At 39.1% G+C, this 26,022-nt stretch overlaps 1 protein-coding gene across 6 annotated transcripts in view; it reads right to left on the bottom strand.

Moving 5' to 3' along the window:
• ATP2B1 (ATPase plasma membrane Ca2+ transporting 1) overlaps positions 1-26,022 on the bottom strand; it is a 131,052-nt gene that overhangs the window by 5,106 nt on the left and 99,924 nt on the right. For 4 of the 6 annotated variants that reach the window (XM_084627069.1, XM_084627068.1, XM_084627070.1 and 1 more), the window contains exons 11-21: positions 25,610-25,851; positions 20,775-21,012; positions 19,376-19,555; positions 19,203-19,290; positions 18,824-18,930; positions 14,600-14,791; positions 14,141-14,354; positions 13,770-13,981; positions 9,551-9,658; positions 8,304-8,486; positions 7,903-7,989 (exon numbers count right to left, since the gene is read on the bottom strand). In XM_084627069.1, coding sequence (XP_084483195.1) covers positions 7,903-7,989; positions 8,304-8,486; positions 9,551-9,658; positions 13,770-13,981; positions 14,141-14,354; positions 14,600-14,791; positions 18,824-18,930; positions 19,203-19,290; positions 19,376-19,555; positions 20,775-21,012; positions 25,610-25,851 — 1,851 coding nt within the window. Of the gene's footprint in view, positions 1-7,835; positions 7,990-8,303; positions 8,487-9,550; positions 9,659-13,769; positions 13,982-14,140; positions 14,355-14,599; positions 14,792-18,823; positions 18,931-19,202; positions 19,291-19,375; positions 19,556-20,774; positions 21,013-25,609; positions 25,852-26,022 lie in introns of all 6 variants that reach the window. The other 2 variants (XM_084627073.1, XM_084627072.1) reach the window with 2 other exon arrangements.

The raw sequence follows: 26,022 nt of genomic DNA, 5'->3' as shown, positions 1-26,022 counted from the left end.
ACTTGACCAAGATCACTGAGTAAATCAGTGTAGAACTCTGGAATAATACGCAGGTCTGACTCAGAGTCCTCTGCCTTCATCAGCAGATTCCCATGATCTACTACGAAGTAGCTGGTTCAGTACTATTCAGTTAGGCCCTGATTCAGTAAAGAATTTAGCATGTGTTTAACTTTAGATAAATAGTCCCATTAAAATAAAAACTCAGGTTCTTTGCTGCTATTAATTCAGCACGAAGGCCCTGATTCAGCAATAACTTCCCTTTGATTATTTTATATAAAAACAGACAAGTTCTCACACCCATCATCACAGCACTGAGCAATAAAAGAATGTACACTGACAGAACCCAAGACATGAGGCACTGAGGAAATGCATGCATGAACCAATTAACATAGTGAAAAGAAAACACAGTCTACATAATGACAGGTTTCAGAGTAACAGCCGTGTTAGTCTGTATCCGCAAAAAGAAAAGGAGGACTTGTGGCACCTTAGAGACTAACCAATTTATTTGAGCGTAAGCTTTCGTGAGCTACAGCTCACTTCATCGGATGCATACTGTGGAAAGTGTAGAAGATCTTTTTATACACACAAAGCATGAAAAAATACCTCCCCCCACCCCACTCTCCTGCTGGTAATAGCTTACCTAAAGTGACCACTCTCCTTACAATGTGTATGATAATCAAGTTGATCACTTTAGATAAGCTATTACCAGCAGGAGAGTGGGGTGGGGGGAGGTATTTTTTCATGCTTTGTGTGTATAAAAAGATCTTCTACACTTTCCACAGTATGCATCCGATGAAGTGAGCTGTAGCTCACGAAAGCTTACGCTCAAATAAATTGGTTAGTCTCTAAGGTGCCACAAGTACTTCTTTTCTTTTTACAATCTACATACAAGACTGGCACCGTTCTGTCAAGGACTGTGCTCCATCTAGTCAAAGAGTGCATTCTGGCACCACCTCGTGCAAAGAATTCTAGAGAGCCTAGCTTCAAATGTCTCAATCAGTAAAGCTGTGTACGTACCTCCTTACAATTAGGAAGGTCTTATTGTTACCGAGTTAAAGGATTTAGGTCCTTACACTAGTTTCAACAGGGGAAGACCTTGTTACAGATAGTTGACTTAAAGGTATTTAGCACATCCAGGACTTGCATCTCTGCATTATAAATGGACTTACAGCTTTAAATATCAGGGAAAGCATGTCTGACTCTGGTACACTTTCACTAGACTTCCTAGACATGTTTGACCATGAAGAATCAAAATTAATTCCTTTTCTTTAACTGGGATCCCAGTATATCAGAAGCATCAACAAAATCTGGTGTGTTGAGCCAAAACGAGGTCTTTGGGGGTCTACAAGGGTACCTCAAATGAAGGCATGCTATGGTTGTATTTTTATACAAAAAAGAGTCACCACAGAATCTATTAACCAACATTAGTTTTAAAACTGGTGTGGTTACAGTTAGAACTGTGTTCTCTTTTCCACCCTAAGGGAGAAGTCGAGTCAGTTACTTCTCTGCTGAAGAAATTATTCAAACAGGTTGAGTTTTGCTCCAAAGATTACATGAGTTCATCCTAATCTCTTATGGCAGAGATCCACAGCCAGGCACCCTTCAAGAATGGAAGTATTTAAAATAGAGGCCATCATGGCAGTCCCCATAAAGTGAGTGATGCATGCCGATTCATTTCCTTTGCTCCTTTCTTGAATGCAATATATTAAGGGAAGAATTTGCTGCAGTTGGCAAGAGCTTTGTTAACAGCACGGAATTTAAAAATAATCCATAAAGGGGGAAAAAATCCACAAATTACATCAGCATAAACCAATCCACAGCATGTTGCATAAATAACCTCTGCCCTCACTCAGCAGAAAACTTTTAACAATTAGACCTAATGCATATGAGTTAAGCTCCAGTAAGTCATCTTCACTTGTGCTATGACCATCTTAATTACAACATAAACATTTGAGCCACATTAAGAATGTGTCAAATTAAAAAGAAAGAAAATTCAAAATTAAGGGTCCTCTGGTACCAGTTGATCAGGCACAAGGGTTATTTTTTCCAAACATGTTAATGCATCAATAAATACATTAAATTAGACTGATGATCTCCATCGTCCGAGCTGAGTGAAGAATACTAAATTTTTAGTTTTAAGTAACTGAAGGGTTAAGAGTAATACCATTAAGGACATCTGAAAATATAACCAGTTCTCTGTAACGGTGCCCCTTTTACTTCAACTGTTAGTCTAGATCAGAAGTTCTCCAATTGTGGTGCACAACTCACCAACAGTTCACGGAGCACTTGCTGGCCACACAGTGCCAGCTTGTCCTTATCTCCAGTTGGTAAATCACATTAAAAATTAAGAATATTACTTTTCAAGGTAAGTAATGCCATAGCTGCCACAGGGAGGTTAAGGTATCTCAAGGGGAGGAGAGGTAGTTCTCAAACCACCATTATGATGTGGTCCATAATATGAAAAAGTGAGATCCTCTGCTCTAGATATTGATGCGTGGTACATAATTTCACATTGCTACAAGATCCTGCAAAAATCTAGGGATGATTGTACAGTTTTGCCATTTAAGAGTAACTAAGGTGCTGATACAGTTTATTGATAGAAATGAATTCCTCAGTTTACGTATACAAAGCCTTGTCTTAACCAAAAGATATTGCATAAATCTATATTTGGGAGCATTTTAGAAGACACTTTGGTACGTATTATAAGCATATAAAACAGATATAATTCTGCTGATGTTATCAGGACCCCTACCAGGCTAATTTGTAGCTTGCCCTTACATGCCCACACAGTGACCTAGGGATGACAGTGGACGAGAAGTTGGATATGAGCCAGCAGTGTGCCCTTGTTCCCAAGGCCAATGGCATTTTGGGATGTATAAGTAGGGGCATAGCGAGCAGATCGAGGGACGTGATCGTCCCCCTCTATTCGACATTGGTGAGGCCTCATCTGGAGTACTGTGTCCAGTTTTGGGCCCCACACTACAAGAAGGATGTGGATAAATTGGAGAGAGTCCAGCGAAGGGCAACAAAAATGATTAGGGGTCTGGAACACATGAGTTATGAGGAGAGGCTGAGGGAACTGGGATTGTTTAGTCTGCAGAAGAGAAGAATGAGGGGGGATTTGATAGCTGCTTTCAACTACCTGAGAGGTAGTTCCAGAGAGGATGGTTCTAGACTATTCTCAGTGGTGGAAGAGGACAGGACAAGGAGTAATGGTCTCAAGTTGCAGTGGGGGAGGTTTAGGTTGGATATTAGGAAAAACTTTTTCACTAGGTGGGTGGTGAAACACTGGAATGCGTTGCCTAGGGAGGTGGTGGAATCTCCTTCCTTAGAAGTTTTTAAGGTCAGGCTTGACGAAGCCCTGGCTGGGATGATTTAATTGGGTATGGGTCCTGCTTTTGAGCAGGGGCTTGGACTAGATGACCTCCTGAGGTCCCTTCCAACCCTGATATTCTATGATTCTATGTAGTGTTAAAGCACTCCAGGCAGATTTCCCTACCTACGAGGCTCGCATAAGAGCTGCTCAGAGTTGCAGCCTCAGAGCTCAGGAGAAACACAGGGTGAAATTAGTCCCTAATGATAGCTTTTTAAAAACCATAAGAATGGCCATACTGGGTCAGACCAATGGTCCATCTAGCCAAGTATCCTGTCTTCTGAATGTGATTGGTGGCAGATGCTTCAGAGGGAATTAACAGAACAGTGATCCACCCTGTCGTCCAGTCCCAGCTTCTAGCAATCAGAGGTTTAGGGTTGTGTCCCTGAACATCTTGGCTAATAGCCATTGATAGACCTGTCCTCCACAAACTTATTTTCTTCTGAACCCAGTTTTATTTTTGGCCTTCACAACATCCCCTGGCACAGATTTCCACACAGACTGTGCATTGTGTGAAGTAGTACTTCCTTATGTTTCTTTTCAACCTGCTATTAATTCTGTTGACCCCTGGTTCTTGTATTGTGACTTGGTAAATAACTCTTCCTTATTCACTTTCTCCACACCAGTCAGGAATTTATAGACCTTTACCATATCTCCTCTCAGTTGTCTCTTTTCCAAGCCGAGAAAATCTTTTTAATCTCTCCCCATGGAAGCTTTTCCATACCCCTAATCATTTTTGTTGCCATTCTCTGTACTTTTTCCAAATCTAATATATCCTTTTTGAGATGGGGTAACCAGAACTGCATCTAATATTCAAGATGCGGGAGTACAATGGATTTATATAGTGGCATTTGATATTTACAGTCTTGTTATCTATCCTGTTCCTAACGTTAGCTTTGACTGTTACTGCATATTGAGCAGATGTTTTCAGAAAACTATCCACAATGAGTCCAAGATCTCTTTCTTGAATGGTGGTAACTAGTTTAGACCCCAACATTTTGTATGTATAGTTGGGATGATGTTTTCCCATGTGCATTACTTGGCATTTATCAATGATAAATTTCATCTGCCATTTTGTTGCCCAGTCACCCAGTTTTGTGAGATCCGTTTGTAACTCTTCACAGTCTGCTTTGGACCAATCTTGAGTAATTCAGTATCATCTGCAAACTATGCCTCCTCACTATTTACCCCCTTTTTCAGATCATTCATGAGTATGTTGAACAGTACAGATCTTTTGCAGACCCCTCTATTTAGCTCTCTCCACTGTGAAAACTGACCATTATTCCTACCTTTGTTTCCTATCTTTTTAACCAGTTACTGATCTATGAGAGGGCCTTCCCTCTTATCCCATGCTTGCTTACTTTGCTTAAGAGCCTTTGGTGTTCCTAGCCTCTGTTTGCCAGAAGCTGGAAATGGGCAACAGGGGATGGATCAGGATGGCAACAGGATGATTACCTGTTCTGTTCATTCCCTCTGGGGCACCTGGCATTGGCCACTCTCGGAAAACAGGATCCTGGGCTAGATGGACCTCTGGTCTGACCCAGCCAGCTGTTCTTATGTCTTTCTGAAAGTTCAAATAAAACTATATCCACTGGATCACCTGTGTCTACATGCTTGTTGACAACCTCAAAGATTTCAAATAGATTGGTGAGGCATGATTTCTCCTTATAAAAAGCCATGTTGACTCTTTCCCAATGTATTTTGTTCATCTGTGTGTCTGAATTCTGTTCTTTACTATAATTTCGACCAATTTGCCTGATACTGAAGCTGGGCTTACAGACCCTGTAATTGCCAGGGAGGATGCATGGCTCCTTCTCTACCTTGAGAGACAGGCTATCAGAGCTGGGTGCCAGGACAGGAGGAAGTATGCTGTGCTCCTTAAAGCAGTGTTGCAAATTAATCCCCTCTCCCACCAAGACAGCAAAATGCTTCCTGGCTGCTCACCCGAGGGTCCTGTGGTTCTGTATTACCACTTGCAACAGGCTCTGCTTAACAGTCAGAATGTAACCCAAAGTTACTTCCCATATATGGTAAGTTTCAGAGTAACAGCCGTGTTAGTCTGTATTCGCAAAAAGAAAAGGAGTACTTGTGGCACCTTAGAGACTAACCAATTTATTTGAGCATGAGCTTTCGTGAGCTACAGCTCACTTGAAGTGAGCTGTAGCTCACGAAAGCTCATGCTCAAATAAATTGGTTAGTCTCTAAGGTGTCACAAGTACTCCTTTTCTTTTTGCATATATGATAAGAAACCAATGAACATTACCGTAGACATCAGATTTTAAAATACAGTGCTGTACTGCACATTCCTATTCCCACAAATAACAGAACATACTTTGTATTTATTTGGCACTTTTCATTTAAAGATTCTACGTGCTTTACCAACATCAAATGAATTAAGCCTCACAACATCCCTGTGAGGTAGGGAAGGATCCTCATTTTACAGAATGGAAAAACAGGCAGAGACACAAGTGACTTGCTCAAGCGCACACAGGAAATCTGAATCAGAAAACAGAGAGCAGAGGACCATACTTCCTTTTTAAGAAGAAAACTCCTGAAAGCTTTAAAAAAAAAAAAAAGTCCCTGCCAGCACTTAGGCCAGCACTGTGAAAGTTCTTAAGTTAGCTAACTACTTTTCAGGCTAGTTAACTAAGTTTGTCAGTTAGCCAACCCATAAGAATGTTTGCAAATGAAATCTTGCTTAAAATGTTAAAAGGTTAATTATTAAAACAGAATGGAAACTCATCTAGCCAAAAAAGTTTAATCTTTTAACACATTTGTTTAAATACAATCAATAAGTGTGCTGAAAATACTTACATGAAACAAATGCATTATATCCTCAATCTCAATGATATCTAAGTATCCATTTTAGAATGAACTATTATACTTAACAGAAGGCGGCTTAAAAACCCAGATGCCACTTCGTTTAGAGAGCATAATGTAAAGCAGGGGCAGGCAAACTTTTCGGCCTGAGGGCCACATTAGGTTTCCAAAATTGTATGGAGGGCCAGTTAAGGGAGACTGCATCTGCCCAAACAGCCAGGCGTGGCTTGGTCCCCGCCTCCTATCCTCCCCCCAGTTTCTCGCCCCCCACGGGACTCCTGCCCCATCCAATCTCCCTGTCTCCTGACAGCCCCTCCAGGACTCCTGCCCCATTCACCACCCCCTGCTCCCTGTCTCCTGACCCCCCACCCCGACTGCCCCTTGACACCCCATTCAACCCTCCCCCCCCCAATTCCTGACTGCCCCCCCCCGGACCCCTGCCCCATCCAACCCCCTTGTTCCCCACCCTCTGACTGCCCCGACTCCTATCCACACCCCTGACCTGACCACACCCCCAACCCCTCCCGCCCCCTTACTGTGCCGCCCAGAGCACCGGGTAAGGCCGCTGTTCTGCAACTGTGCTGCTCGGCCACCCAGGGCATTGCGCCAGCAGCGTGGCGCGCTGAGGCTGCAGGGGAGGGGGAACAGCAGGGACTAGCCTCCCGGGCCAGGAGCTCAGGGGTCAGGCAGGAGGGTCCTGCAGGCTGGATGCGGCCCACGGGCCGTAACTTGCCCACCTCTGATGTAAAGAGAACAGAGTTAAGTAATTGACAAAACATCACTTGCACTGGAAGTTTATGTACTGCTGCCAAATGAACCTAGAGAGAAAATTATCCAGTTTATTTCATTCAAAGTATTTTACAATTCAAATATCTTAACATTCTTACCAATGCCCCTGGTTGAATAGCTAAATGCTTCTGCCGCTTTTTGTATAGTTAAATTTACCACTATTGTAACTATTTGGAACAAGCCTATTTTATTAACCTGTACCCTGAAGTTGGGGGAAAATATATATATATATATAGCCCTCTGGTTAAGTACAAGTCCAACAGAAAGTAAGATTCAGTATATAAAGCATTCCTATCAGGAGCAAACTTTTAGAGCTCTTTCCTATTCATGTAATTTGTCTATATTTTAAAGTTTGTAAACTTTAATTTAAATAATTTAAATCATAGCTTATTTTGCCAGATAAAGTGTTAAAAATGTAAAATATGTAACTTTTAAATTTGTGTTATTTTAGATTATGATTTATTTTCAAATTATTACCTACTTCTGTTGGACCAGTTTAATATTATATGCTGCATTGAGTAAATTATTAATATTTTCATAAAATGAATCGGAGGCATATACTCGAAAATTTACAACAGTTTTCCTATTTCAGTTTTTAAGAAGTCCCTCTGAACATGAATGAATGAAGGCACAGTACATACAGGCTCACAGCTTTCATGTTTAAGTCTTTTGTTCCAACTGTTCCATCTGTTCTCTAGCCCTCTAAGAAAAAAGTCTTGAGGACTCCACTTTGTGAAAAGAAAGCTTTATGAAAAGTCTGAACGATGAATTTAAATACTAAGGAGAAAATGAGAAACGTTAGGTGTGTGAATTAGGAAATGTTAATTTCATGCACTTAGGAACACACACTCACACCCCACAGTAGTAGAAGCAGTAGTAGAGGAAAACACTACATGTGTAGGGGTAGAAATATTTGTTACATCATGATGCTGGCTGGCGATGGAAGGTTGCCGCCTTAGAGCCCCCTGAATGGTACTTCCACTCTGGAAAGCATTCACTACATCCATCTGCAAGGAATCAGAGATTGTGACAGCTTGCTCAGCAAGAGAGAGAGAGAACAAGAGAAAGGACCATCCCATCTATAACACATAAGAAGTAAAGAAAAAAGGCACTTTTTATAGAGCGATACACAGGCAAGAGTTGCATTTAGAGCTGAAGAAAGTAAAGAAGGAGCTTGATAGATTACAGAGCCATCCATACCCCCACCTTGAGAAAATCTCAATCACACAGTTTAAAATTGTCACCTTATTGGGGTAAAGGGGAAGATTTAATTAAAAACCTCAACTACCACTGTCTCCTCCTACCTTTTCCAAGACCATACCTGAGTTTGTATCCTGTTCAGGCCCCTAAACCACAAGATCTGACCACGACGCAATTCTCTTTCAGCATGATCAATCTCTTCTACATCTTCTGAGAACTCTTCTTCAGGAATCTCCTCCTTCTGTGTTCCGTGCCCAGCTTCTTTAAGGAATTTCAAACGGCTGGTTGGAATTGTTGAGATCAGCTAAAGATGAAGGAATAGATGGATAAGAACTAACAGAAAGAAGCATGGTAGTACAAATTATATTTTTTAAAATGTAGTTTAAGTCACTGAACATATAATGTTGAAGTCTTTGCCATTTTTCTTTAACCTATAATATTCTGCAAAAACTGTTTTTAAAATGAAACATATCTTTCTACTTCAGAGATTCAACTTTCAGTGTCAAACAACTGCCCTGATATCGTGCTATTCATTCAGTATTGCTGGACACTCTCCAGCTAAGTTACAGAGGCAAAAAATGTGAACTCATCCCCCTACAACTTCATTTCAAAGGTGTGCAGCTGAACTCAGGCTATTAAGTGCAAGCTCTTCACTAACTAAAGAAAATTTAAATTAAAAGCATAAAACTACTTTAATGTAATGTTACAGTTGTCTTTTTTTAAACGATAAGAATCCGGTAATGCAAAAGTTAGAAAAACTGCCAAATTACGTGTCTGCTATTTATTCAAGTAGTTTAATAAAAAATGGGGAGTGGTGGGGGGAGGACTTGCAATTTCCACAGGATTTTAGTTTTCATTTAAAGTACTGGGAACTAACTATTTCAGGCTGACTGCCAAAAACATTTCAGAAGTCAAGGGCTTTCAATCACTACTTTGAGAGATTCTCTGCTCCTTTTTACTCCCTCTGCACTGTCCAGGTGGTGCAACAGGTGCAAACTAGGAGCAGCTTTAAGATTTTAAATTTTAAATACATTTCTGAACTGCAGCCCCTTGCTCAGGAATGTAACTTCCACTAATATACTGCCTTCAAATAGAAGGCTTGAGTAAAGAATCAAGATGAAAAAAATACCCCACTATCAATTTTTATTTTCATTAAAAAAGTCTCATTTGTGGAAAAAAAAAAATCAGGTATCTGCTAAGCCCACGCACAGCAACCCCCACTTAAAATTTTGAAACATGCTTTAAGTTTTTTGGATGCCAATACAATTCTCATATGTACCCAAAAGGAAAAACCCAAATATATCAGCAAAGCAAAACATGAATTCATCTCAGGAGGTCTTAGCTTGTACACAAAAAAAGTTGATTTACCTGGCCCCAGAGTAGTGTTCCCATTCCCAGGAAAATGGACCAAAGCCATTGTTCCGCTGTAAGTTCTGAACAACTGAAAGGTTTCCCACCAAACTGTACAATAATTATCTATGGAAAAAGTAAAAAAAAAAAAAAAAAAAAAAGCCAGAAAAAGCAATACTTATTGAAGGTTATGAATCCGTAAATGTAGGTTGTAGGTATTGTGAATTTTAGATACTTGGCACTTCAAATGTAACACCAGTCATAGAAGCTGTTTACATAATATATTAACTTTAGTTTGTCGTTTTAGTATTTTGATCCCCTTAACGTCCCCCGGCACTATCTTCAAACTACCTTTATTCTGAACCTTAGTTTAGATACAGAAGAGTTCTTCCCCATGCTTACCTTGTACTTCAAAAGTAAAATCTGATTGTAGTAATAATTTAATCTGGTTCAATTTAACAGTTAGATAAAATTAATAGAATATTAATATTTTTCTTTATGCCTACATTTAGAAAATCAGCCAACTGGGCAGCAGATTTTACACAGACCAAGATTTAGGTTTACAATTTACTTTTTTTTTTTCTGTTAGACAAAATACAGATGCGTAGTACCTAACCTAGAGTTACAACTCTGCTTTGTATAAAAGCAAGTACTGTATCAAGTGAAGTGGCCTCCCCTCCCAGAACTAGACATAGTAGTAGTATTTTCCTATTTTAAATATTGTCCAAAAAAATAGCAATCAACACAGCACTCCTTAAACAGCATTTCTGCACATCCATTTCAAGCTTAGTAGCAAGTATAAAAACCAAAGAAGAGTTGATTAGGAACTATAATATGAGCAAAAGTGAAAATCTGAACTCATAAACCAGAAATTAAGGTTAAATGTAAATTGTAGTAATTATCCCATGCTTTGTTTAGTGAGGGCAGCCAAACGTATGCTATCAGAAGCACACGCACATTTGTATGCTTTAACTGTCAAAATTTAGAGAGACTTTCAGAAAACCAAACCAGCATTAAAAATTAGTATTTGTAGTGTATACACATTACAGCATGGTAACACTCAATTTGTGTATCATCATTTTAAGTTAGTTACCCAAATGCTAGATCTTTTCCCTAAAGCTTCACATATATTATATTTTAGGCTTTAAAAAAAAATCTCAAATTACTTTAAAATTAACCGTGTACTCTTGATTTTTTTGTCATTTGCAATAGGAAACCCTCAAAGGGCACCAACCAAGACTGGGGAGCACTGTGTGCTTGGCACTGTACATACATATAGTAAGAAACAGCCGTCTCTTCTCTTTGAAGAGTACCCAAACCAAACAGCCAAGACAGGAAAAAAGGACAGGAGAAAGTACTAATCCCATTTTATGGATAGGGAACTGAGGCAGAGAGATTCAGTTCCAAGGATACCTATTTTACTCCTTTCAAGGAATCATCTTGCCCAACTCAGCAAAGCATTAATTTTTTAAACTCTGGTAATGTATAAGACAACTTACTAAATACATAGTTGGCACTGATGTAAAAGTAAAAGAGATGTCAGTTAATGAATTGGAAGCCATCTGACCAGTTCAAGTTTTGTTTTATCTAGCTGACAAGTAGGGATAAATCCTTTGCTTCATGATGCTGTATCAGAGTTTCAATATGTTACAGTTTCTGTAGAGTACTTTACATTTGCAAAGCGATGCATAAAGAAGCTTTAAAAAACACCTTTGAGGTCTTAGCCCTATTTTATAGATTGGAAGGATAGAGAAGTGAAGTAACTTGTCCAGAGTTATAGAGCAAATCAAGTATAAGAGCCAGGATTTGAATTCTCAAGTTCCTTGATCCTATTCCTGTGTTTTTGTCTCTAAATCACAGTGCTTCCTTGTGTCCTAATTTTATGGAATTTCAAGTTTTCACGTAAAACAATCTTAAAGGTGTGGGTGTGTCTTGGCGTGGCTAAGTGGCTATTTTACACTTGGCAGTTAAATGTTATGTCAAACATAGCATAGTATTAGATATATGTTTCAGTACATTTCTAGTTTTCCTGATGAACCACCACCATAAAAAAGGACCTGTTAGAAACAAATGTGAAACCAAAAATTTAAGAGTCCAGAGAACATAGTTAAGTTGTCATTCACGTGTGAAGCTGAAAGATACTAGAATTACTTGGCCTGACGCATGGAAAAGAAGCCCTTGAGGAATTCCACCATGATTTCAACAATTTCCATCCCACCATCAACCTCAGACTGGACCAGTCCACACAAGAGATCCTCTTCCTGGACACTATGGTGCTAATAAGCAATGGTCACATAAACACCACCCTATACCGGAAACCTACTAACTGCTATGCCTACCTACATGCCTCCAGCTTTCATCCAGACCATACCACACGACCCATTGTCTACAGCCAAGCTCTGCGATACAACCGCATTTGCTCCAACCCCTCAGACAGAGACAAACACCTACAAGATCTCTATCAAGCATTCTTGCAACTACAGTACCCACCTGCTGAAGTGAAGAAACAGATTGACAGAGCCAGAAGAGTACCCAGAAGTTACCTACTACAGGACAGGCCCAACAAAGAAAATAACAGAACGCCACTAGCCGTCACCTTCAGCCCCCAACTAAAACCTCTCCAACGCATCAAGGATATACAACATATCCTGAAGGACGACCCATCACTCTCACAAATCTTGGGAGACAGGCCAGTCCTTGCTTACAGACAGCCCCCCAACCTGAAGCAAATACTCACCAGCAACCACACAACAAAACCAATAACCCAGGAACCTATCCTTGCAATAAAGCCTGTTGCCAACTGTGTCCACATATCTATTCCGGGGACACCATTATAGGGCCTAATCACATCAGCCACACTATCAGAGGCTCGTTCACCTGCACATCTACCAATGTAATATGTGCCATCATGTGCCAGCAATGCCCCTTTGCCATGTACGCTGGCCAAACTGGACAGTCTCTACGTAAAAGAATAAATGGACACAAATCAGACGTCAAGAATTATAACATTCAAAAACCAGTCGGAGAACACTTCAATCTCTTTGGTCACTCAATTACAGACCTAAAAGTGGCAATTCTTCAACAAAAAACCTTCGAAAACAGACTCCAATGAGAGACTGCTGAATTGGAATTAATTTGCAAACTGGATACAATTAACTTAGGCTTGAATAAAGACTGGGAGTGGATGTGTCATTACACAAAGTAAAACTATTTCCCCATGTTTATTCCCCCGCACTGTTCCTCAGACGCTCTTGTCAACTGCTGGAAATGGCCCACCTTGATTATCACTACAAAAGGTTTCCTCCCCCCTGCCCCCCCCCCCCCCGGCTCTCCTGCTGGTAATAGCTCACCTTACCTTATCACTCTTGTTACAGTGTGTATGGCAACACCCATTGTTTCATGTTCTCTGTGTATATAAAATCTCCCCACTGTATTTTCCACTGCATGCATCCGATGAAGTGAGCTGTAGCTCACAAAAGCTTATGCTCAAATAAATTTGTTAGTCTCTAAGATGCCACAAGTACTCCTTTTCTTTTGGCCTGGAAAGTTAGATGTGATGTATTGAAATATTTAAAATTTTGGCAGACTGTACAGTCTGACCAGTTCTCTTAACATGGCCCATATAAAAAAAAAAGGGGGTCCCACGATGTTTGTAGGCATTAAGCTTAGAATAAGTTAAAGAAAATATAACCTCAGAGTATAGTCAATATATGTAAGTTGTTGCAGCACGACATTCAAATACTTGATTTGGTGATGCTGACATTTCCAAGCTGATGTAGGTATAATTAATTCTCATTTTGTAAGGTATAAACTGATCAACACTGCATGTTTGATAACTGTACATGGTCTTCTAATGGGTCTTAGTTCAGCTACTTACATATAGGAAGATACAACACTTTACAAGTGTTCTGGCAATGGGTGACTTACGTTTAGAACACACTTAGGTACATAACTCTTCAAGGTCAGATTTCAAAGTACCAATTTCCATAATGGGAAACTTCAGTATTTTAGGCTCAAAATTGACATCTGTAACCAAGTTTTAAAGCTCAATTTAAAATGGTCTATTTGAACCAACCTTTCCTCCCGTGTCGACAAACAAAGCTGTTCGCGTTTACAGATACAGAAACCTAACACAACATTCTCTGGACATGTTGATAGGCTTTTAAGTGCAGCTTCACCAGCAGCAAATAAATTAAATGTGATTAACAATATTTAACTAAAATCTTCAATTACCTACCTGCACAATAAACGTGCCCAGAACAATAATACAGAAGATAGCATTGTTGAAGATTCCTTCAAAAACATTTCTTTCACCATGGATTTTCCGGGCATTGATTTCATTAAAAAGTTGCATCATCACAAATGTGTTGAAAACAATAGTGTAGTGCTCCGAAGGAGGAGCGTGCAGAGGTGCATTTCGCCCACTATCAATATCGAAAATTTTTTCACCTGTGTAATAAGACATTTCAGTATCATGAATTAACAAAAAGATACACAATTAGAATCAAAATATTAAAAAGGTCAGGGTTAACATGACTAAGATTGAAATGCCATCATAAATTAGCTTTAACTTCTAGAAAATGAGCAAAGCTTTTATAATACTCTTACCAGCAAACAGGAGTGTAAAGACTACCACAAGTTGATAGACTGCATGACCCAAAATATTCTTCATCATTGTGCGTGAGATCAAAGGTTTATTTCTACCATAAGGTTTCCGCAGCAAGAGAGATTCGGTAGGTGGTTCCGTTGCCAGAGCAAGAGATGCTAATGTGTCCATTATGAGATTTACCCACAACATCTGCACAGCTTTAAGTGGAGAATCCTATAAAAAGGATATGTTTCCTAATAGATAACACAATAAATATCCTAGAAATGAACAAGTTGCAGCCATTAAAAAAAAAAAAACATTTCCTACATGGAAATTTGGTGTATTGCTTTGAAGAGCAGTACATTCTTTAGGACAGCATACAAAATGGTGACTTTGAAAAGATTTCCGTATGCAAGAGTTAAAGAAGCACATGTTTTCAAATCTTAAATTAGTTGAAACTAACTACCATCAGTACCTACTTGTGTAATACATGCTCCTGTGAAAGCAACAATTACTGCTACGACATTGACAGTAAGCTGGAACTGAAGAAATTTGGAGATACTGTCATAAACATTTCGTCCCCACATAACGGCTTTAACAATGCTTGTGAAGTTATCATCTGTGAGAATAATATCAGAAGCTTCTTTAGCTACATCTGTTCCAGCAATACCCTGTTAGGAAGAACATACATAGGACAACTGAATCAAAACAGCAGGAATAACTGCTATCTAGCATATTTAGCATAATAATTACATTTCTACTACACAACTTTCAATTAAGGAAAAGTACAATATACTAGAATATTAGGCATACAATAAACTCACTTTTGGAGAACAAAAGTCATTGTTTCTTAAAGGTCTGAAGACGTGCAAAATTGAAATGCAAGACTGAAATTCTAACAAGTTAAAGACACCGAAGTTGATACGTATTTAAAATTAACAGTAAGATACAAAAGTTGAAGTAGTACTTTACTGAGGCAGGTACCAAGGGATAAACACATTTTATATGCTTAATCAGATTAAGCTCTTATGTGCTCAAACAATAAATCATCCTTTTGTTTAGTTTAAGCATCTCTTCAGTTTTTAATTTGAACCATTAGATAAACCTGACCTCCTGACATGGTTAAAAAAAGCCACATGTATCTGCATTGAGGAAACAGTTATTTTTTATTTATTGTTTTAAGCAGGTGAATAGCTTGGGCAATCCAGTACAGAAATTATAAAAGTTAAGGTAGTTTTCCCATCAAAGTTTTATTTCACTGCCCAGTTAACTTATGCTCTCAGATTATCTTTACTAAATGCTTTATTACAGGAGCAGTCTGTTTGCTACCATGTATACCAGCACAAATATCAAGATAGCAATCAGTTGCTGTTTTAGTGAAAGCCAGAATCTTTAAACTTCGTGTCTTTTTTATTTCATTCATTATTTGTTGGCAATGGATTGGTAATATTGAAAAAAAAAATCCTCACTGTGCTAGAGATTCATGCTCCACAGTGCTTCTCCTGATAAGTTATAGCAAAATCATGACAGTGTCTTAAGTACTATTCATGCTCTGCCATCCTCATTGTAAAACTGTCCCTGTAAAGTATCTCTCAGAAATATAAACTATAGTTTAGCAGCTTAGGTGTGCTGTAATCCATCTATGGTGTAGTAATATTTAAAGGAGCCTCTCTAAAGGTGCTGCACAGGTAAAACATAACTACACTAAGTCTCAATCAGAGCAGACACTTTCTGTTCTTGTTTTCTAAAGAGTATAAAACGGTGAAATAATTACACAAAATGACAGACTTGTCTGTGTATTTTCTCAATAATGAGACACCACACAGACATTTATTATCTAAGCTTATGTGGCTCCCCAACCAGCATAGTTGGTTGAAACGGCTGAAGAATAGTAATAGTATTAAGTCTTTCTGAGCCATCAGAGAGTGTAGTAGTACGGTCCTGTGCAGCAGGGGGTTGGGGTGCAGGCAGGGGGTTGGGGTGCAGGCAGGGGGCTCAGGGCAGGGAGTTGGGGTGCAGGAGGGGTTTGGGATGAGGGCTCCGGCCCGGCGCCGCTTATCTGGAGCAACTCCGGGGTGACAGTGGCATGCACCAGGGCCCGGGCAGGCTCCCTGCCTGCTTGCCCTGGCCCCGTGCTGCTCCCGGAAGGTGCAGGGCTCGTGGTGCCAAAGGGTGGCAATCCTGTGGGCTGGATCCAAAGCTCTGATGGGCCGCATCTGGCCCACAGGCCGTAGTTTGCCCACCCCTGATCTAGTGCATTCTAATTCCAGGAATCCACTCATATTCTCCACAGCCTTACTCAACTGCAATTCCATGCCTCTCTTGTAAGACTTTGGAACAGTGAATTTATCTTACATTAAGTAATGTAAAATGAATGGTCTTCGTAATGTGAAAGTTAATTTAAATTAGTTAAAAATAAAATTGGTTAATAAATAACTGAACATAAATTAGAAGCTAGAAAAATGTCCAAGGAAAGATGAAATAGGTGCCAAATAAAGAAGGATGTTAATCCCAGACATAGAAAATAATCAAGTGGTTTCATATAATCATATGAAGTTATTTTATCTTTTAGCACATGACAGTTTTAGTCAAAGGGTATCAACTGGAAGTCCTAGAAAGTAACTCTTTTTGGTTTATCCACAGAAGTACAACATGAAGTAATGCAAGCTTCTCCTTACGGCGTCATCATTGTTCCTCAAACCTGACAAGCAGGCCCACCTTGAGGAGTGAAAGAATTAGTTCAGTCTCCCTTCCCATTCAAATCCTTATTTCTTTTCATCAACGAGGGCCTCTATCTATAATATTAGTCAGAGCTAAAATTAAAAATGGATTTGGGAGCCCAACTCTTCAGCTCCTGTTTCTGAAAAGCAGCCTTGGGTGTCATGTAGTCAGCCAATTGGGGACTGAGACCAAACTCATCAAGTAGATTAAACATCCATCTGGTAGTAATGAATTCCAATCAGTAACCTGCGATAGACATATGATATGGAGTTTTACCTACATTAGCTAATCCTGAGACATTCAGTCCAAAATTAATATCTGAATCAAAACAGGCTTGGAACTTATTAGTAAGCTATGGAAAATTCATCTTGGAGAATTTAAGGTTGCAATCCAGCTGCTCTCTACCCTCTCAGGATCTAGCCAGACAGGTACAGTTACCAGATTCTAGTATGAAGAGATGCCTGGATTTGGATGATCACAGTTGAAAAGAAAGGGTCCAACTATACTGGAGATTTCAATGGCCAATATAAGTGGAAACAAAATTAGTCTTTAATACTGTGGGATTATCAGGATCATGTAACCCATATCTCCTCTCCATTCTTTAAGGTTAGCATACATAGAAAGCCAACAATTTAGTGCATTCCCACTCAGTAAGATCAAGCAATTGTAATGCAGTATGACTCAATGGGTAAGCCTATTTTCCTTTTGCACTAGGAAACTGGATAGTACAAGTACCTGGCAAGATACTGCCCAGTCCCACACTTCAAGCTTTCCCAACAGAGGAAGATCTTTTTTTCCTTTTTTGTTGATGCTGTGGTCCAACTGATTCAAATCAGACCACAGTTTTGGGACACTACCTCAAATCCCCACCTGGTGCATCACAAATGTATTTGTTTTCTGGAAGTTTCTAAAGCTTGGACTACTATAGGGAAGCAGCTCACCAAGTATAGAAACTCTCTATATTATCTCCCAGTCAAGGTCTGATGCATATGGTCACTTGGACAGGAGGATTTTGAAAGTTCAGTGTTCAAGTTTCCACAATCCTCTATCAATCATAGCTTATACATAGATTTTAAGGCCAGAAGGGACAACTGATCATCTAGTCTGACCTTCTGCATAATGCTGGCTCATAGAACTGCCCTGAAATAATTCTTGTTTGGATTAGATCACATCTTTTAGAAAGAGAATCTTGGAGGGAATCTGTGGCCAAAGACCTGGTCTCTGTTCTTTGAGGGTGCCTCCACATGCAGTGGGCCATGGGATATACAAAACACTGCTCTGACTGAAGACCCAACATCCTTTGTATCTGATACTTTTTGGCCCCTCAGAGCTTCCAGTTCCTCACAAAACTCATTTAACTTTTCACCTCTAACAGGTCAACTTTAGATAAAATTATAAAGCAGAGATCATTGAAGTACTGGAGGAAAATATCCTTGGTAAATTTTAGAAATGATTTGTTTCTTCCAGTCAAAGCTGCAACAAGCTATGTTGTTGATCGAAGATTATTTCTATAGAAAACAATTTGATCAGTGTGTTGCAACTGATCTCATTTTAGGCACCTTGACAAGCATCAAATTACAATACCACTGAATTTCATGACAAAAGGAGCAGAAGAGGTAGCAATGAATGTTTGCATAAAACCAGCTTGATTTGCAATTATTAAAACTGATTGGAGACCTATGCTTTTAAGTAGATTCTATTCAGCATCTTATGACACAAGAACGCATCACCATTCTCTACAGCTGAAAACCTGAACCTTAGGTTGAAAGGTAAGGAAATCTGAAGAAAATTAAAAAAAAAAAAGTGTGGGAAGCGGTAGCTGTCAATCCTACTTTTGGTAGCTCAGTGGGCTACCAAGCTACAAGCAAATTTGTTCAGCTTTGTCAATTCACATATGACACTCACATGCTTTAGCTAAAAAGGGCTAAAAAAACCAAAGTTAGTTTTTAAACACTGAAAGTAAAAGAGACTAGAGTCCATACCATGGCAAAGCCAACATCTGCTTTCTTCAATGCTGGACCATCATTAGTACCATCTCCAGTTACAGCTACAACTTGTCTCTGCTCTGTGACAGTGCTGTCAATTATACCTAAAATGAAAGCACACAAAGATTTGAATTTCAGCATTGGTAATTACAAGTCTGTGGGGCAACCTGACTGTAGTGCTCTGTGTTTATGCATAATACTTAGGTAAGATGGGCCTTAGGTGAAAGGACTGGGATGTGAGACATGACCTCAAGTACTGAGCTCATCAAATTTTAACAGATACAATGGGCAAGCCTAATTTAGTTTTTTAAAAAGCCTGAGTCCAGTAAAACTTGCATTTTGAATTTTTTAAATATTAAATGAACATACGCTTTACCTTTTACCAATGTGTGTTTGTCAGTGGGTGAAGATCTTGCAAGCACACGAAGCTTTGGCCAAATCTTATCTATTCGCTCTTGCTCTATCTGTACAAAGAATGCAGACTAGTTATACTGTACAAGTAAAACACTAAAAAAGACAAATACAAACCTACTGAAAAAATAGACTCACCTCTCCTTTTTCATTACGTATTCGTCTGTTGAAGTCTTTGCCCTCTAGGCATATGAAGTCTTCACCAGGATTCAAAATGCCACATTTTGAAGCAATAGCACGAGCAGTGTTAATGTTATCACCAGTGACCATACGCACAGTTATACCAGCACGCTGGCATTTTTTTATTGCATCTGGCACCTGTTTATGCAAAAAAACCCAAAAACTTGTTATTGTAGCTTTCATGTTGATTGCCTAGTACTTGTCCTAGCACCACCAAATAAAGTAATGGGTGATTACAGTAATAGGAATTTGGAGGGCCAAATTCTACTACTGAAAAACGATGCACTGTATTCTTGACATGACCCATAGTAACACAATGTGACTATATGGCCACCTCTAGTGCTGGACTGCATAAAGAAGCTTACAAGTATTCCACGGCCTCTGAGATAATGGCCTTCGCCTCAAGTAGTAGAGGTCCTTCAGATCAAGGTTCTTTGTTCAATCCCCAACAGCTGACCCAACCAAAGCTGGTGTTCTAACATCAATAATCCACATGTCCATCCACAGACTTCTTTTCCCCATAAAATTTAATTTTCAAATACATTTGTTTTCTTTAGTTATCACTTAAAGGGCCTCTTCTGTTGGATACCCGCAAGTGACCATTATTGCACTGCTATGAAATAAATCTTATACCTTAAGCATCTGCAAAGAGCCTCATGCCACGTTAGTAAGCTCTGGTGTTAAGGTTTACAAAAACAAATACCAGTATTTTATTCTCTGCGTGTTTTATGATTTCCCCATTGTTTCTAATTGTCAGTATGCTACAGTTGGTAGTGCTCACTTTTCAACCAGATGATTGGACTCAAATCCCACCTTGGGATTTGTTCTTATACCTATTGCTTATACTTAAATGCATTGTGAAGAGGAACTGTTCTCCTGAAAAGATCTACAAAGGAGATGTCTTCTTTCCTTACCTCTGGTGATTGAGACCCTATAAAAAGCTTTTTTTAAAAAAGGAGATACAGAATACAATGGCCAATATTATTTGTTCCTAAATAATGTTGTTTCTAATGTCCAAGTTTGTGAACACATTCTTTACTACTGAGTGCTTACTGACTGTTTCATTTGCCTTCTAGGTCATTGTAGAGGGCTCCAAGAACACACTAGCAATATGAAAGTCTTAATTATTCTATATTTATAGTCTACATCTATGACACTTCCACTAGGTTCCTGGATCACCTTTTATCACATAAGCAACATCTAGTCTTAAGCACTGTATATAAATGAGAATCTCTTTTGGCAAACAGTCCTATAAAGAATGTCAGGAATCCAGAAGCCTAACAAACTGATATAGGTGAAGATTTATTTTACCAAAAATACAGTTTAACAGTTACAATGAATTCACAGTTCTTCCTACCTCAGGCCTCACAGGATCTTCAATCCCTACAACAGCAATGCATGTAAGACCAGTGACAATATCATTTTCATTATCCCACTCTGGCTCAGGTTCTCCTGCTGGGAAGTCTCTGAATGCTAGACATATAGTTCTGAGTCCCTCAGAGGCCATAGGTTCAATCACAGTTTTTATAATATCATCACGGTCCCTAGGTCTGAATGCCTTTGGTTCACCATTAGCACTCAATATTTTGAAGCACCTAAAAAAAGAATGGAAGGGGTGAATAAATACCAAAGTATTTAGTTTACAGTAAGATTCAGAACCACATACTTAAACTCCTGATAAAATGAAATTGTAATGCTCTCAGGCATAACTAATCATTTTTCTCAAAGGAAAATGTTTTTGAGTCCCTCCAAAAGGCCAAGGAAGGTGGTGTCAACCTTACATTAACTCCCCAGCCCCATATAAGTACTATATTTTGCAGGCACTTAAAATGGCATAAATTGAAAGTTAATACATCTGTCTGTGTTGTACTTCTGTGTTCAGTGAGAGATTGACAGTGGGGTGCTCCACAGCACAAAACAATGCCCAAAAGCCGCAGCAGTTATGGTGGGTGAGAGTGTGCATGAACTAATATTACCTTCAAAGAATGAAACCTTTCTAAACTGGTATTTAGATAGACTCAGCTAGTCAGAGTGAGCATTAAGAAATCTAGCTCTTGAGCAATATGAGAACAAGGTCCAATGTTTCAGCTGGTATAGGAGTAGGATTTAAATCAATTGAGCTTATCAATGTATGTGGTACTTAATTTGGTCTAACACCAAAATGTCTTCCAGGCAGTTATCAGACCAAACTGCAGTGATTTTCATAGAGGTTTTTATAAGAATTATATTTCTAATATTAGCTTCAGACCTATTATTTTTGCAAGTCTGAACTTTACAACTACATGTTTTTTCTTGTGTTCAAGTTATACCCTCCCCCATGCCCTGGGTGCCCTTGTGTTTTGAACGGTCTGTATATATTCTCAGGATTTCCAGAAAAGTTGGTAGTGAGTTGATAAACATTTAGCAGTGAACAAGTGACCTCTCCCTACCTGCAACAAGTAAGACAGTGCCAACAATCTGTTAACTGAACTGCAAGTTCTCTTTAGTTAGACTACAAAGGAAAGTATTACAATAGCTCAAAAGCAGTTTATCACTTCATAGGTTTATTCCTTGATCTCTTGAAATATTATAATATAGCACAAACTGATCCAAATGATATAGTATAGAATCATAGAATATCAGGGTTGGAAGGGACCCCAGAAGGTCATCTAGTCCAACCCCCTGCTCGAAGCAGGACCAATTCCCAGTTAAATCATCCCAGCCAGGGCTTTGTCAAGCCTGACCTTAAAAACCTCTAAGGAAGGAGATTCTACCACCTCCCTAGGTAACGCATTCCAGTGTTTCACCACCCTCTTAGTGAAAAAGTTTTTCCACACAGTTTAACAGTTACAATGAATGTAAAAAACATTCACTAAAATCAGCAGGTTTCAGAGTAGTAGCCATATTAGTCTGTATCAGCAAAAAGAATGAGGAGTCCTTGTGGCACCTTAGACCCTAACAAATTTGGGCATAAGCTTTCATGGGCTAAAACCCACTTCATCAGATGCATGGAGTGTATTTTCTACTCCATGCATCTGATGAAGTGGGTTTTAGCCCACGAAAGCTCATGCCCAAATTCATTTGTTAGTCTCTTAGGTGCCACAAGGACTCCTAGTGGTTTTAAAATCAGCAGGTAATTTCTTTCAGAAAGAAGTTTAGAGGATCTGACTAGTGAGGAAAGAAATGTTAGGTGTATTTCTGACAGTAGAAGAGTTTGATTTCTCATTGCCAGGAAATACAAAAATAAACGTGCTTCCTCCTCAACCAGCAAAGCACTATAAAAAAAAAATCCACGTAAGACTTCAAATATGCATCTCAACTGCATTGCAATACAGTACAATAAATATACACTAACTCCAGAAGCATAAGTATGACTTAATACTTAAAAAGCATCTTTATTACATACAACATTCTAAAGTACCAAATGACTCAACAATTCCCTACCCCCATTGCAGCCAAAATCTGAATTTCAGGTGTCCCAAAAAGCATATTTGAAAACTATGTTAAATTCCTAAAAGGCTACCGTCTAACAAACTACACATTTAACTCAATACTTGTCAACAAACAGAACATTCACTAACTACCTCAAGACTTGTTGAGGCTAGAAGCAAGGTGAAGAAGGAAAGATGCACAACTGTTGTATATTTAAATATTGGCAAAATTTTATTACTTAAACAAAAGCTATGAAACATTCAAATCACAAATTCACAATGCCATAAGATAAAATGTTTAAGTCGATAAAAATTTACGATTTTCCTTACCTTCCAAGAAAGGTCTTAAAAATATTTAAGGAGGTGATGAGGGAATCAAGCTCCTGCTAATACTTATAGAAAGAGCAAGGTGGATGGAGTTGGGAAGTCACTGGTTAAGTAGTTACCAAAAAAATAATAATCCAGAGATTACTTACAGTATTATTCTGGCATACTAGATAGATTTCCTTACCTGCTATTTTCTTCTGTTACTTTTCACAAGACTGTGGAGTAATTCTAGGTTTTCAGCTACTCAGGTAACTTCCAATTCCATCTAAGTTTTCATGTTCCCTCTCTCCCACCCCGGCCAGAGGTTCCAACCCTACTTCCAATTTGGCACGTAGAACAGAAGCTCATGAAAAAAAAAAACCAGGAATGAAAAAAGAGCCACACTGTTTAAATCTGGATAAGGGTAGGTCCTAGTACTCTAGTGGAGAGACTATTTCAATTGTCCAACATGGAAAGAATGAGGCCAGAGAACATTTTAACTGTCAGCAATTAGGTAGTCATGATTTGTGATACTCTGTAGATGAAATTTAGCTTGAAATCAATGTGTGGAACAAACCTGTGTCAATGGCTACATCCACATTGTGCCGAAGTGACCAGAGAAACACAGAATTTACTTCTAGCTATTGACACACTAAAATAGAGAGAGAGGAGGAAGGATTTCAATTTTATCTTTCAGTAGTAAGAGATTACTGATCTACCTACAAGAATGCCCATGTTGACCAGTTTGATCTAGGAGCATTGTTCACTACCAGTCCAACAGGATAAAATTTGTAGTTTGCAACAGCTCCCTGACACTTTCTCCTGGATCAAGCCCTGATAAGACAGTGAGGATATGATACAGGTCCATTATATATACACAAGCTTTTAAAAATGCTCTAGCAGATACTAGAGAATAAAACTAGTTCTGGTAACAGACTGCTTTCTTTTCAAGGAGACAGGATCTCAGTCTAGTTTTGGCAACCTGGCTCTCTCTTTCTGGAGAATGGCTCAAGTTTTCCCATTCCTCCATGGAAGATTAAGAACTCCACATCTCAAGGAAAAATCCCAAAGAGATCCTACATAGGTCAGGTTCTGCATGCCTCTTGAAGGACAGAAGAGTTTCTTCAGACTGACATCTGCTTGGGAAAAGTCTGAATCCTAGAGTTGTGGATACAGCTTTAAAATCTTATGAGTTAGCTGGTCAGTTACATTATCACTAGATGCTGAAACTGATGCAGAGGAAACAAAACAGATCAGAAAAATCATCTTAGTTTGGGGGCATTAGCTGCCAAGCATGAGGGAGTAGTTTCCTTTTGGTCACAGAAACTTAATGTTTAGAGCAGTGAACTCAATCAACTATCATGACTGAATCAGAACTTTCACACTTGATATAGGGAGCCTAACTTTTGTTTATTCTCATCCTCGGAAGGCTTGACTGGGCTGATGTCATGTTCTGGATCTATGCCTGACAAGAGGCACGATCTTTCCCTAAAAAGTTAGCCATTGCCCATGTCAGCTGTTCACAGCTGGGTGGGAAACACGACGCATAGCAACCAACTAGTGACAAGACATCCAATGGTCTAAAAGTAGGGTGAGGGATTTCTCAGGCGCATGAATGTCAAAGTGAACTTGCTTTCTGGTCCCATTCACTTCTCACCTCTTCTGACACTGTCCAGGGAAGAATGAGGACAACTGATGAGAGGGCTGATGCACCTGCAACAAAATCACTGACACACAGAATGGAAGAAGGCAAGCCTGTCTTCAGTTTCAGAGAGGCTTTATTTATTTTGTAAAAGGAATACATAATTGTTCTCAGGCTGGTGGTTGAAACTTACCTTCAGTGGGGGGGTTGTAATGGTTTGTTGGTTCTATTTCTGTCTAGCAAGCATTTTGAGAATTTTGGGGCAATCGTCTCACATCTAGAGAGTTTCCACTTTGCTTGAGCCTAAATCCATAGCACTGTGGTTGTGACTAGCCTTCTGCTCTGCCCACTTACCTGCTTCCCGTCTCAAAAGCAGATTCAGAGGTTGCTTAGACATAAGAAGAAGCGTGCCATTGCCTGCACCACACTTCAGCTTTTATGCAAGTTTTCCTTCTTCTGCAATGTGATTATAGGGAAGGAAAAGGAAAAGAAACCTAGTTTACTGTTTTCCTGCTTCACTGAAATAGGAAAAAGCAGTTGTGTGAAAAAGGCAAAATATAGTAAGAGCAGCTCTCAGGGAAGTAGGAAATAAGTCTTTGTTACAGTTGGTTGTCACTTTCTTGACTAACAGGAGAAAGGAGTATATCCCCAAACCTGCATTGGTGGCAGCCAATACATAGAAGAGCCTGTACTTTTGTATGGTATAGTTTAACAGTTTTACTGTTCTCAAATGCGAAGATAAAAAGATTATCTGATTCATCTGTCAATTACATATACATAACATTTTAAAAAAGTCTACTAGAGATAGTAATTCAAGAGTTGCATTAATCTTACTTTTTAAGAACTATCTCAGAGGCACCCTTGCTGAATATCCGAAAACTGCCATCAGAATTTTTTAACACTGTACTCATTGATTTTCTGACTGAGTTGAAGGTGTATACTTTGTACAGTGCTTCTTCTGGTATTTCATTTCTTACATCCTGATAATCTCGTTTTAAATCCAGAAGCAATCCCAGCAAGGCACATTCTGTTTTATTACCAACATGACGTGGTAGGCCACCTTCTTTTTCAGGAGGCTGTTAAAAAAAAAAAAATTCAATTCTTTTTTAGTTTGCAGAATACAGTACTCCATTATTAGAAAACTGAAAATTTAAGAGCATTAGAAGTGAAGTTATTACCCCATCCTAGAACCAGATATACCCCACTTATGAATTGCTGAATTTGTAAATCAAAGTCACTTATTACAA

This window comes from Lepidochelys olivacea (genome assembly GCF_965140295.1).
Source record: "Lepidochelys olivacea isolate rLepOli2 genome assembly, chromosome: 1".
Lineage (NCBI taxonomy): Eukaryota > Metazoa > Chordata > Testudines > Cheloniidae > Lepidochelys > Lepidochelys olivacea.
The sequence above is the reverse complement of the archived record's forward strand: the minus strand, read 5'-3'. Positions and strand labels throughout refer to the sequence as shown.